At 47.0% G+C, this 13408-nt stretch overlaps 1 protein-coding gene across 1 annotated transcript in view; it reads right to left on the bottom strand.

Moving 5' to 3' along the window:
- Positions 1–1447: 1447 nt before the first annotated feature.
- Positions 1448–13408, bottom strand: part of LOC120050369 (docking protein 6-like) — a 42174-nt gene continuing 30213 nt past the window's right edge. Inside the window, exon 6 of the mRNA XM_038996954.1 lies at positions 1448–1605. Coding sequence (XP_038852882.1) covers positions 1448–1605 — 158 coding nt within the window. The remainder of the gene's footprint in view (positions 1606–13408) is intronic.

Below are 13408 nucleotides of genomic sequence, written 5' to 3'. Positions count from 1 at the left end.
TTCTAGAGTCCTGACCTCAACCCGATTGAGATGTTGTGGCATGACCTCAACCCGATTGAGATGTTGTGGCATGACCTCAACCCGATTGAGATGTTGTGGCATGACCTCAACCCGATTGAGATGTTGTGGCATGACCTCAACCCGATTGAGATGTTGTGGCATGACCTCAACCCGATTGAGATGTTGTGGCATGACCTCAACCCGATTGAGATGTTGTGGCATGACCTCAACCCGATTGAGATGTTGTGGCATGACCTCAACCCGATTGAGATGTTGTGGCATGACCTCAACCCGATTGAGATGTTGTGGCATGACCTCAACCCGATTGAGATGTTGTGGCATGACCTCAAGAGAGCAGTTCACACCAGACATTCAAAGAATATTGCTGAACTGAAACAGTTTTGTAAAGGGGAATGGTCCAAAATTCCTCTTGACCATTGTGCAGGTCTGAGAAAATGTTTGGTTGAGATTATTGCTGCCAAAGGAGGGTCAAATAGTTATTAAATCCAAGGGTTCACATACTTTTTCCACCCTGCACTGTGAATGTTTACACGGTGTGTTCAATAAAGACATGAATTTGTATAATTGTTGGTGTATTATTAGTTTAAGAAGAATATGTATTGTTGTGACCTAGATGAAGATCAGATCAAATCTTATCATCAATTTATGCAGAAATCCAGGTATTTCCAAAGGGTTCACATACTTTTTCTTGACACTGTATTTTAAATGTAATTTAACAAGGCAAGTCATTTAAGAACAAATTCTTATTTTACAATGACGGCCTACACCAGACAACGCTTGGCCAATTGTGCGCTGCCCTATGGAGCTCCCAATCACAGCCGGTTGTGATACAGTCTGGATTCGAACCAGGGTGTCTGTAGTGATGTCTGAAGCATGGAGATGCAGTGCCTTAGACCTCTGTGCCACTCGGGAGCCCACAAAGGTCAGAGTTAGAAAGTCTAAGCCTACGGTCCTGTTTCTCAGACTTTGCTAATATTTTAATCGTATGTATTTGTTCATGCCTTTTGAAGTTGGGATGATTCTACACATACTATATGTACAGACCTGTACTCTTGGACAAGCAGAGCATTTTCAAATGAAAGGATGTGGTGCTTGTTGCAGGTGAACAGACTGAAACAGCCACAAACATTACAGAAAGGTAGAACAGATCTCCCTAATGAACTGGACCCAGCAGGTGTCCCCCAATAATCCGTTCATAAGTATATATATATATATATATATATATATATATATATATATATATATATATATATATATATATATATATATATATATATATATATATATATATATATATGTTCCTGTCTAAATTAACACTATCATCATAATGTATTAACATAAAATGATATATCATACATGTTCCTTTACATTTTTCTACAGGCTTTCTAAAGTGTTGGAATGTCCAGTTTTGTTCTGAAGCTACTTGTCATTGGAGCGTCACCTGGCTGCAGTTTGAGCCGTAGCCACTGGAGGGGGATAGTGCCTCTTCCTGGCGCTGTGAGGACTGCTCTTCTTCTGTCTTTCCAGAGACAAAGCTGGGGAAGGTCTGTGCTCGGGTCATCAGGGTCATCGTCAGGCTAGTACCTGGAAACAACAGAAGGCCCGTGGTGAGGAAGAGGACAGTCTCTCTGGCTACACTACATCCCAATGTCCATACTAGTACATACCACAGGAGGTTGGCGGCACCTTAATTGGGGAGGACGGGCTCGTGGTAATGGCTGGAGAGGAAGGGGTGGAATGGTATCAGATACATCAAACACATGGTTTTCATGGTTTCTATGTGTTTGATGACATTCTATTGGTTCCTTTCCAGCCATTGCTATGAGCCGTCCTCCCCTCAACAGCCTCCTGTGGTACATACTTTACATTGTTTCATTCTGCTAACAGCTAACTCTAGTCAAAACAGAGCCAGGAGGTGTTTCCTTGGAGTACATAAGCTTGTCCCAAGCCTTGCTATTCAAGGAGACATGGGATGGGAGCCCGGTAAAATAAGGCAGGGTAAAATGTTTATGGAACCGTCTTATCAATATGCAAGAGGACAGAATAATAAATACTATTTCAACTGGGATAAAACACACGACTACCCCCATGGACAAAGGAACTCAATTACATATTTAAGGAAGCTGATCTAGAAAACGTATTTAGATACCAGATACGAGGCAATGTCAATCAAACACAACGTAACCCTTACCTACAAAGACAAAATGGGTCAACTGATATATGGCTAAAACAAAAAACACAGAACTTACAACTAGATGAAAAACAGCTATGATCCAGAACCCTATGTCACATGTCACCTAACAACAAATGTAAAGGTCCTTGTTGAGAACCGAGATAGTGCCTCTGGCTATTGAAGTCGGCATGTTCAATGTCATAGATGAAGATGAGCGGCTATGTACCGTCTGTGATTTAGGGGAGATGGAGAATGAACGGCACTTTTTATCTGACTGTCCTTTATATGATGATTTAAGAGTGACCTTGTTTGAAAAAATGCAACAACAGAAACCAGAACTATTCTGGAGTACTGATGATGAAGAAAGACTTGAATGGCTATTCAGAACATAAGTATTCCTGATTGCAATTTTTATTTCCAAAGCTTGGAAGACGAGACAAGATAGGTTGTATAACTTAAAAGGTATTTGTTTTGGGTTTTAATCATTTTGCATTTCAGTAGGAGTGCAAATGTGTATCACAGGCGGCTGTTGGAACCTTAATTGGGGAGGATGGGCTTGTGGTAATGGCTGGAGAGGAATCTGTGGAATGGTATTAAATACATCAAATATATTTCCATGTGTTTGATACCATTCCATTTACTCCATTCCTGCTATTATGATGAGCCGTCTTCCCCTCAGCAGCCTCCTGTGATGTGTGTGTATGTAATTACATACGTAGGTATGGTACTAGGTGCGTACGTAGGTAGGTAGATAGGTACGTGCTAGGTAGGTAGGTATGTACCACAGGAGATTGGTGGATTGGGGAGAATGGGCTCGTGGTTATGACTGGAGCGGAATGAACGGAATGGTATCAAATACATCAAACACATGTTTTCTATGGTTTCCATGGTTTCCAAGTGTTTGATGACATTCCATTTATGCCGTTCCGGCCATTATTACGAGCCGTCAGCCCCTTCAGCAGCCTACTGTGATGTACAGTTCCCAGTGTTTGCTTTGTTGTACTGTACAGTCCTAAAAATTTAGCATATTTCTCTGTCTGATTCCCTAAACGGATTAACCAACCCCCAAAAACAACTCATCTCTTACAGTCTCATTTCGGCAAAAAAACTAATCTTGTTGTTTTGGAAAAAGAGGGAAGCGCCCACTACCAAACTATGGCTCAGCGAATTGGCAAACACTGTACACTTAGAAAGGATTAGATATATTCTGAACAATAAATTATCAACATTTGACCAAATCTGTCAGCCTTTCCTCTCTTACTTGGACCATTCGGCGCTGTGAATTTGTACTTTTTAACGCACTCTCAATAGTAATATTTTAATCCACCTTTGGGCAGCATGTGCTGGCACCGCCACCCGAGCAGTCGGGAGGGGAATAAGGGGAAGGGATAAAGGGGGGTAAGAAGTGGGGGAGGGATAAAGGGGGGGAATAAGTGGGGGGTGACACCTACCCTCTTTCTTTCTACCTGTCCCTGTTCTGTATGTCTTGTTCTGTAATATTTGTTTTGTACCCAGAACTCTGGGTCTTTTTGGTTCTGTCTGCTCTTTTATGTTTAGTTAAAAATTGTATACCTGCCTTTTATACCTATACACCATTCCTGTGTGTGTTCAATAAAAAATATTTGAACGAGCATATTTCTCTGCACCACAAAACAACCTCAGTAAAAACTCCTCTCTTTCTTAATTCAAATTGTATTATCAAAATTGCTTCAGACTTCCTGTTATTGAATATCTGTGGAAACAGGGATGTAAATAGATACTGGGTGGTGTTTTTCACTGAGACTGGTCTTAATAATGGATACTGGGTGGTGTTTTTCACTGAGACTGGTCTTAATAATGGATACTGGGTGGTGTTTTTCACTGAGACTGGTTCTTAATAATGGATACTGGGTGGTGTTTTTCACTAAGACTGGTTCTTAATAATGAATAATGGGTGATGTTTTTCACTGAGACTGGTCTTAATAATGGATACTGGGTGGTGTTTTCACTGAGACTGGTTCTTAATAATGGATACTGGGTGATGTTTTTCACTGAGACTGGTCTTAATAATGGATACTGGGTGGTGTTTTCACTGAGACTGGTTCTTAATAATGGATACTGGGTGGTGTTTTTCACTAAGACTGGTTCTTAATAATGGATACTGGGTGGTGTTTTTCACTGAGACTGGTTCTTAATCATAGATACTGGGTGGTGTTTTCACTGAGACTGGTCTTAATAATAGATACTGGGTGGTGTTTTTCACTAAGACTGGTTCTTAATAATGGATACTGGGTGGTGTTTTTCACTGAGACTGGTTCTTAATAATGGATACTGGGTGGTGTTTTCACTGAGACTGGTCTTAATAATGGATACTGGGTGGTGTTTTTCACTAAGACTGGTTCTTAATAATGGATACTGGGTGGTGTTTTTCACTGAGACTGGTTCTTAATCATAGATACTGGGTGGTGTTTTCACTGAGACTAGTCTTAATAATGGATACTGGGTGGTGTTTTTCACTGAGACTGGTCTTAATAATGGATACTGGGTGGTGTTTTTCCCTAAGACTGGTCTTAATAATGGATACTGGGTGGTGTTTTTCCCTAAGACTGGTTCTTAATAATGAATACTGGGTGGTGTTTTTCACTGAGACTGGTCTTAATAATGGATACTGGGTGGTGTTTTTCACTGAGACTGGTTCTTAATAATGGATACTGGGTGGTGTTTTTCACTGAGACTGGTCTTAATAATGGATACTGGGTGGTGTTTTTCCCTAAGACTGGTTCTTAATAATGGATACTGGGTGGTGTTTTTCCCTAAGACTGGTCTTAATAATGAATACTGGGTGGTGTTTTTCAATTAGACTGGTCTTAATAATGGATACTGGGTGGTGTTTTTCACTGAGACTGGTTCTTAATAATGGATACTGGGTGGTGTTTTCACTGAGACTGGTCTTAATAATAGATACTGGGTGATGTTTTTCACTAAGACTGGTTCTTAATAATGGATACTGGGTGGTGTTTTTCACTGAGACTGGTTCTTAATAATGAATACTGGGTGGTGTTTTTCACTGAGACTGGTCTTAATAATGGATACTGGGTGGTGTTTTTCCTTAAGACTGGTCTTAATAATGGATACTGGGTGGTGTTTTTCCCTAAGACTGGTTCTTAATAATGAATACTGGGTGGTGTTTTTCAATTAGACTGGTCTTAATAATGGATACTGGGTGGTGTTTTTCAATTAGAATGGTCTTAATAATGGATACTGGGTGGTGTTTTTCACTGAGACTGGTCTTAATAATGGATACTGGGTGGTGTTTTTCCTTAAGACTGGTCTTAATAATGGATACTGGGTGGTGTTTTTCCCTAAGACTGGTTCTTAATAATGAATACTGGGTGGTGTTTTTCAATTAGACTGGTCTTAATAATGGATACTGGGTGGTGTTTTTCAATTAGAATGGTCTTAATAATGGATACTGGGTGGTGTTTTTCACTGAGACTGGTCTTAATAATGGATACTGGGTGGTGTTTTTCACTGAGACTGGTTCTTAATAATGAATAATGGGTGATGTTTTTCAATTAGACTGGTCTTAATAATGGATACTGGGTGGTGTTTTTCACTGACACTGGTCTTAATAATGGATACTGGGTGGTGTTTTTCACTGAGACTGGTTCTTAATAATGGATACTGGGTGGTGTTTTTCACTGAGACTGGTTCTTAATAATGGATACTGGGTGGTGTTTTCACTGAGACTGGTCTTAATAATGGATACTGGGTGGTGTTTTTCACTAAGACTGGTCTTAATAATGGATACTGGGTGGTGTTTTTCACTAAGACTGGTTCTTAATAATGGATACTGGGTGGTGTTTTTCACTGAGACTGGTTCTTAATAATGGATACTGGGTGGTGTTTTCACTGAGACTGGTCTTAATAATAGATACTGGGTGGTGTTTTTCACTAAGACTGGTTCTTAATAATGGATACTGGGTGGTGTTTTTCACTGAGACTGGTTCTTAATAATGAATACTGGGTGGTGTTTTTCACTGAGACTGGTCTTAATAATGGATACTGGGTGGTGTTTTTCACTGAGACTGGTTCTTAATAATGGATACTGGGTGGTGTTTTTCACTGAGACTGGTTCTTAATAATGGATACTGGGTCGTGTTTTTCACTAAGACTGGTCTTAATAATGGATACTGGGTGGTGTTTTTCCCTAAGACTGGTTCTTAATAATGAATACTGGGTGGTGTTTTTCACTAAGACTGTGCAGGTGTTCTATACTGCAGGTGTTCTATACTGCAGGTGTTCTATGGTGCAGCTGTTCTATACTGCAGCTGTTCTATACTGCAGGTGTTCTATACTGCAGGTGTTCTATACTGCAGGTGTTCTATGGTGCAGGTGTTCTATGCTGCAGCTGTTCTATACTGCAGGTGTTCTATGGTGCAGCTGTTCTATACTGCAGCTGTTCTATACTGCAGGTGTTCTATGCTGCAGCTGTTCTATACTGCAGGTGTTCTATACTGCAGGTGTTCTATACTGCAGCTGTTCTATACTGCAGGTGTTCTATACTGCAGGTGTTCTATACTGCAGGTGTTTTATACTGCAGGTGTTCTATGGTGCAGGTGTTCTACACTGCAGGTATTCTACACTGCAGGTGTTCTACACTGCAGGTATTCTACACTGCAGGTATTCTACACTGCAGGTGTTCTATACTGCACGTGTTCTATCCTGCAGGTGTTCTATACTGCAGCTGTTCTATACTGCAGGTGTTCTATACTGCAGGTGTTCTATACTGCAGGTGTTCTATACTGCAGGTGTTCTATACTGCAGGTGTTCTACACTGCAGGTGTTCTATACTGCAGGTGTTCTATACTGCAGGTGTTCTATACTGCAGGTGTTCTAAGTTGCAGGTGTTCTACACTGCAGGTGTTCTAAACTGCAGGTGTTCTACACTGCAGGTGTTCTATACTGCAGGTGTTCTATACTGCAGGTGTTTTATACTGCAGGTGTTCTACACTGCAGGTGTTCTATACTGCAGGTGTTCTACACTGCAGGTGTTCTACACTGCAGGTGTTCTAAGGTGCAGGTGTTCTAAGGTGCAGGTGTTCTACACTGCAGGTGTTCTATGGTGCAGGTGTTCTATACTGCAGGTGTTCTACGCTGCAGGTGTTCTATACTGCAGGTGTTCTACACTGCAGGTGTTCTACACTGCAGGTGTTCTACACTGCAGGTGTTCTATACTGCAGGTGTTCTATACTGCAGGTGTTCTAAGTTGCAGGTGTTCTAAGGTGCAGGTGTTCTACACTGCAGGTGTTCTATGGTGCAGGTGTTCTATACTGCAGGTGTTCTATGCTGCAGGTGTTCTATACTGCAGGTGTTCTATGCTGCAGGTGTTCTATACTGCAGGTGTTCTACACTGGATGTGTTTTACACTGCAGGTGTTCTACGGTGCAGGTGTTCTATACTGCAGGTGTTCTATACTGCAGGTGTTCTACGGTGCAGGTGTTCTATACTGCAGGTGTTCTACACTGCAGGTGTTCTATCCTGCAGGTGTTCTATACTGCAGGTGTTCTACGGTGCAGGTGTTCTATACTGCAGGTGTTCTACACTGCAGGTGTTCTATGGTGCAGGTGTTCTACACTGCACCTGTTCTATACTGCAGGTGTTCTATGGTGCAGCTGTTCTATCCTGCAGGTGTTCTATACTGCAGGTGTTCTACGGTGCATGTGTTCTATACTGCAGGTGTTCTATACTGCAGCTGTTTTATACTGCAGGTGTTCTATGCTGCAGGTGTTCTATACTGCAGGTGTTCTATGGTGCAGCTGTTCTATACTGCAGCTGTTCTATACTGCAGGTGTTCTATGCTGCAGGTGTTCTATACTGCAGGTGTTCTATGGTGCAGCTGTTCTATACTGCAGCTGTTCTATACTGCAGGTGTTCTATGCTGCAGGTGTTCTATACTGCAGGTGTTCTATGGTGCAGGTGTGTCCAATTTTATGTCAAAGACAGTATGTGTGATGCATACTCCAGTGGGCCTCTGTACATACTCCAGTGGGCCTCTGTGATACATACTCCAGTGGGCCATCCTCCAGTGGGCCTCTGTGTCTGTGAGCTATGGCTGGATCCTATCAGGAGGGTGTTGGCTGGGTGGTCACTGGTCTGGTCCAGCTGTGGCTGGATCCTATCAGGAGGGTGTTGGCTGGGTGGTCACTGGTCTGGTCCAGCTGTGGCTGGATCCTATCAGGAGGGTGTTGGCTGGGTGGTCACTGGTCTGGTCCAGCTGTGGCTGGATCCTATCAGGAGGGTGTTGGCTGGGTGGTCACTGGTCTGGTCCAGCTGTGGCTGGATCCTATCTGGAGGGTGTTGGCTGGGTGGTCACTGGTCTGGTCCAGCTGTGGCTGGATCCTATTCGGAGGGTGTTGGTTGGGTTGTCACTGGTCTGGTCCAGCTGTGGCTGGATCCTATCTGGAGGGTGTTGGCTGGGTGGTCTGTGCCACTCTCTGTGTCTGCCTGTGTGTCTGTCTGCTTGTCTGTCTGTCTGCTTGTCTGTCTGTCTGCTTGTCTGCCTGTGTGTCTGCCTGTGTGTATGCCTGTGTGTATGCCTGTGTGTATGCCTGTGTGTAAGCCTGTGTGTATGCCTGTGTGTACGCCTGTGTGTGTCTCTGTCTGTCTGCCTACCAGTGACTCTTCCACATAAAACATGGGCGTGGAAGAAGGGGCAGAGAAAGGATGAGGACTATTTGATTACAGAGGGAGCTAAAGGGGGGTGGGTAAAGAGAGAGAGAGAAGCCAGTGTGATGTGAAGTGGATTATGTGAAGCCAATCACAGCAGTGGGTTTCATACAGAACAGGTGGAGTGAGTCACACACACACAAGTCAAATTATCCACTTCAAAATGTTCCCAGTACAGATCCTCCACTGTTCACCCCTATCATCACTTTTGAAAATCACTGAGACCGCAACAGGGGAAAGAGGAACAATTCTATTTTTTCTCCTTATTAGATTTGTGAAACAGCCGGAGTGCAGCCAACCACAACCCTCTTCTGTCTCTGCCAAGAGAATCCCTTTCTCTACCCACCACAATGTAGGCTGGAAAATGACAGTCCGGCTCACAGTGAGAAAATACAACGGATCTGATAATCTGCTGGACCATAAACAGCAGGGTTGGTGTGACTGAGAGTGTGGGTGGGTTGGTGTGACTGAGAGCACGGGTGGGTTTGTGTGACTGAGGGCGTGGGTGGGTTTGTGTGACTGAGGGCGTGGGTGGGTTGGTGTGACTGAGCATGGGTAGGTTTGTGTGACAGAGCGTGGGTGGGATTGTGTGACAGAGCGTGGGTGGGTTTGTGTGACAGAGCGTGGGTGGGTTTGTGTGACTGAGAGCGTGGGTGGGTTTGTGTGACTGAGCATGGGTGGGTTGGTGTGACTGAGAGCGTGGGTGGGTTTGAGTGACAGAGTGTGGGTGGGTTTGTGTGACTGAGAGTGTGGGTGGGTTTGAGTGACTGAGAGTGTGGGTGGGTTTGAGTGACTGAGAGCGTGGGTGGGTTTGAGTGACTGAGGGCGTGGGTGGGTTGGTGTGACTGAGAGCATGGGTGGGTTTGTGTGACTGAGTGCATGGGTGGGTATGTATGACTGAGGGCATCGGTGGGTTTGTGTGACTGAGGGCATGGGTGGGTTTGAGTGACTGAGAGCACGGGTGGGTTTGTATGACAGAGAATGGATGGGTTTGTGTGACTGAGAGCGTGGGTGGGTTTGTGTGACTGAGCATGGGTAGGTTTGTGTGACAGAGCGTGGGTGGGTTTGTGTGACAGAGCGTGGGTGGGTTTGTGTGACAGAGCGTGGGTGGGTTTGTGTGACTGAGAGCGTGGGTGGGTTTGTGTGACTGAGCATGGGTGGGTTGGTGTGACTGAGAGCGTGGGTGGGTTTGAGTGACAGAGTGTGGGTGGGTTTGTGTGACTGAGAGTGTGGGTGGGTTTGAGTGACTGAGAGTGTGGGTGGGTTTGAGTGACTGAGAGCGTGGGTGGGTTTGAGTGACTGAGGGCGTGGGTGGGTTGGTGTGACTGAGAGCATGGGTGGGTTTGTGTGACTGAGTGCATGGGTGGGTATGTATGACTGAGGGCATCGGTGGGTTTGTGTGACTGAGGGCATGGGTGGGTTTGAGTGACTGAGAGCACGGGTGGGTTTGTGTGACTGAGAGCATGGGTGGGTTTGTATGACAGAGAATGGATGGGTTTGTGTGACTGAGAGCGTGGGTGGGTTTGTGTGACTGAGGGTGTGGGTGGGTTTGTGTGACAGAGCATGGGTGGGTTTGTGTGACCGAGAGCGTGGGTGGGTTTGTGTGACTGAGAGCGTGGGTGGGTTTGTGTGACTGAGGGCGTGGGTGGGTTTGTGTGACTGAGGGCGTGGGTGGGTTTGTGTGACTGAGAGCGTGGGTGGGTTTATGTGACAGAGCATGGGTGGGTTTGTGTGACTGAGAGCATGGGTGGGTTTGAGTGACTGAGAGCATGGGTGGGTTTGAGTGACTGAGAGCGTGGGTGGGTTTGTGTGACAGAGCGTGGGTGGGTTTTTGTGACTGAGGGCATAGGTGGGTTTGTGTGACTGAGAGCATGGGTTGGTTTGTGTGACTGAGGGCGTGGGTGGGTTGGTGTGACTGAGAGCACGGGTGGGTTTGTGTGACTGAGGGCGTGGGTGGGTTTGTGTGACTGAGAGCGTGGGTGGGTTTGAGTGACTGAGGGCGTGGGTGGGTTTGTGTGACTGAGGGCGTGGGTGGGTTTGTGTGACTGAGGGCATGGGTGGGTTGGTGTGACTGAGCATGGGTAGGTTTGTGTGACAGAGCGTGGGTGGGTTGGTGTGACAGAGCGTGGGTGGGTTTGTGTGACTGAGGGCGTGGGTGGGTTTGTGTGACTGAGGGCATGGGTGGGTTGGTGTGACTGAGCATGGGTAGGTTTGTGTGACAGAGCGTGGGTGGGTTGGTGTGACAGAGCGTGGGTGGGTTTGTGTGACTGAGCATGGGTGGGTTTGTGTGACTGAGCATGGGTGGGTTTGTGTGACTGAGAGCGTGGGTGGGTTTGAGTGACTGAGAGTGTGGGTGGGTTTGTGTGACTGAGAGTGTGGGTGGGTTTGAGTGACTGAGAGCATGGGTGGGTTTGAGTGACTGAGAGTGTGGGTGGGTTTGAGTGACTGAGAGTGTGGGTGGGTTTGAGTTACTGAGAGTGTGGGTGGGTTTGAGTTACTGAGGGCGTGGGTGGGTTGGTGTGACTGAGAGCATGGGTGGGTTTGTGTGACTGAGGGCATGGGTGGGTTTGTGTGACTGAGGGCATGGGTGGGTTTGTGTGACTGAGAGCATAGGTGGGTTTATGTGACTGAGGGCGTGGGTGGGTTTGAGTGACTGAGAGCGTGGGTGGGTTTGTGTGACTGAGAGCATGGGTGGGTTTGTGTGACTGAGAGCATAGGTGGGTTTATATGACTGAGGGCGTAGGTGGGGTTGTGTGACTGAGAGCGTGGGTGGGTTTGTGTGACTGAGAGCATGGGTGGGTTTGAGTGACTGAGAGCGTGGGTGGGTTTGTGTGACTGAGAGCATGGGTGGGTTTGAGTGACTGAGAGCGTACGTGGGTTTTTGTGACTGAGAGTGTGGGTGGGTTTGTGTGACTGAGAGCATAGGTGGGTTTATGTGAATGAGGGCGTGGGTGGGTTTGTGTGGCTGAGAGCATGAGCGGGTTTGAGTGACTGAGAGCTTGGGTGGGTTTGTGTGACTGAGAGCGTGGATGGGTTTGTGTGACTGAGGGAATGGGTGGGTTTGTGTGACTGATGGAATGGGTGGGTTTGTGTGTGTGGGTTTGTGTGACTGAGAGCATGGGTGGGTTTGAGTGACTGAGAGCGTGGGTGGGTTTGTGTGACAGAGTGTGGGTGGGTTTGTGTGACTGAGAGTGTGGGTGGGTTTGTGTGACTGAGTGCGTGGGTGGGTTTATGTGACTGAGGGCATGGGTGGGTTGGTGTGACTGAGAGCGTGGGTGGGTTTGAGTGACTGAGAGCGTGGGTGGGTTTGTGTGACTGAGGGAATGGGTGGGTTTGTGTGACTGAGGGCATGGGTGGGTTTGTGTGACTGAGGGCGTGGGTGGGTTTGTGTGACTGAGGGCGTGGGTTGGTTTGTGTGACTGAGGGCGTGGGTGGGTTTGTGTGACTGAGGGCGTGGGTGGGTTTGTGTGTGTGGGTTTGTGTGACTGGAAGCGTGGGTGGTTTTGTGTGACTGAGGGCGTGGGTGGGTTTGTGTGACTGAGAGCGTAGGTGGGTTTGTGTGACTGAGAGCGTAGGTGGGTTTGTGTGACTGAGAGCGTGGGTGGGTTGGTGTGACTGAGAGCGTGGGTGGGTTGGTGTGACTGAGAGCGTGGGTGGGTTGGTGTGACTGAGAGCGTGGGTGGGATTGTGTGACTGAGGGCGTGGATGGGTTGGTGTGACTGAGAGCGTGGGTGGGTTGGTGTGACTGAGAGCGTGGGTGGGTTGGTGTGACTGAGAGCGTGGGTGGGTTTTTGTGACTGAGAGCGTAGGTGGGTTTGTGTGACTGAGAGCGTGGGTGGGTTGGTGTGACTGAGAGCGTGGGTGGGTTGGTGTGGCTGAGAGCGTGGGTGGGTTGGTGTGACTGAGAGCGTGGGTGGGTTGGTGTGACTGAGAGCGTGGGTGGGTTTTTGTGACTGAGAGCGTGGGTGGGTTTGTGTGACTGAGAGCTTGGGTGGGTTTGTGTGACTGAGAGCGTGGGTGGGTTGGTGTGACTGAGAGCGTGGGTGGGTTGGTGTGACAGAGCGTTGGTGGGTTGGTGTGACTGAGCGCGTGGGTGGGTTGGTGTGACTGAGCGCGTGGGTGGGTTGGTGTGACTGAGAGCGTGGGTGGGTTTGTGTGACTGAGAGCGTGGGTAGGTTGGTGTGACTGAGAGCGTGGGTAGGTTTTTGTGACTGAGAGCGTGGGTGGGTTTGTGTGACTGAGGGCGTGGGTGGGTTTGTGTGACTGAGAGCGTGGGTGGGTTTGAGTGACTGAGGGCGTGGGTGGGTTTGTGTGACTGAGGGCGTGGGTGGGTTTGTGTGACTGAGGGCATGGGTGGGTTGGTGTGACTGAGCATGGGTAGGTTTGTGTGACAGAGCGTGGGTGGGTTTGTGTGACTGAGAGCGTGGGTGGGTTTGTGTGACTGAGCATGGGTGGGTTTGTGTGACTGAGAGCGTGGGTGGGTTTGAGTGACTGAGAGTGTGGTCG

This window comes from Salvelinus namaycush, chromosome 7 (assembly GCF_016432855.1).
Source record: "Salvelinus namaycush isolate Seneca chromosome 7, SaNama_1.0, whole genome shotgun sequence".
Taxonomy (NCBI): Eukaryota; Metazoa; Chordata; class Actinopteri; order Salmoniformes; family Salmonidae; genus Salvelinus; species Salvelinus namaycush.
This window is presented reverse-complemented; position numbering and strand designations above follow the sequence as displayed.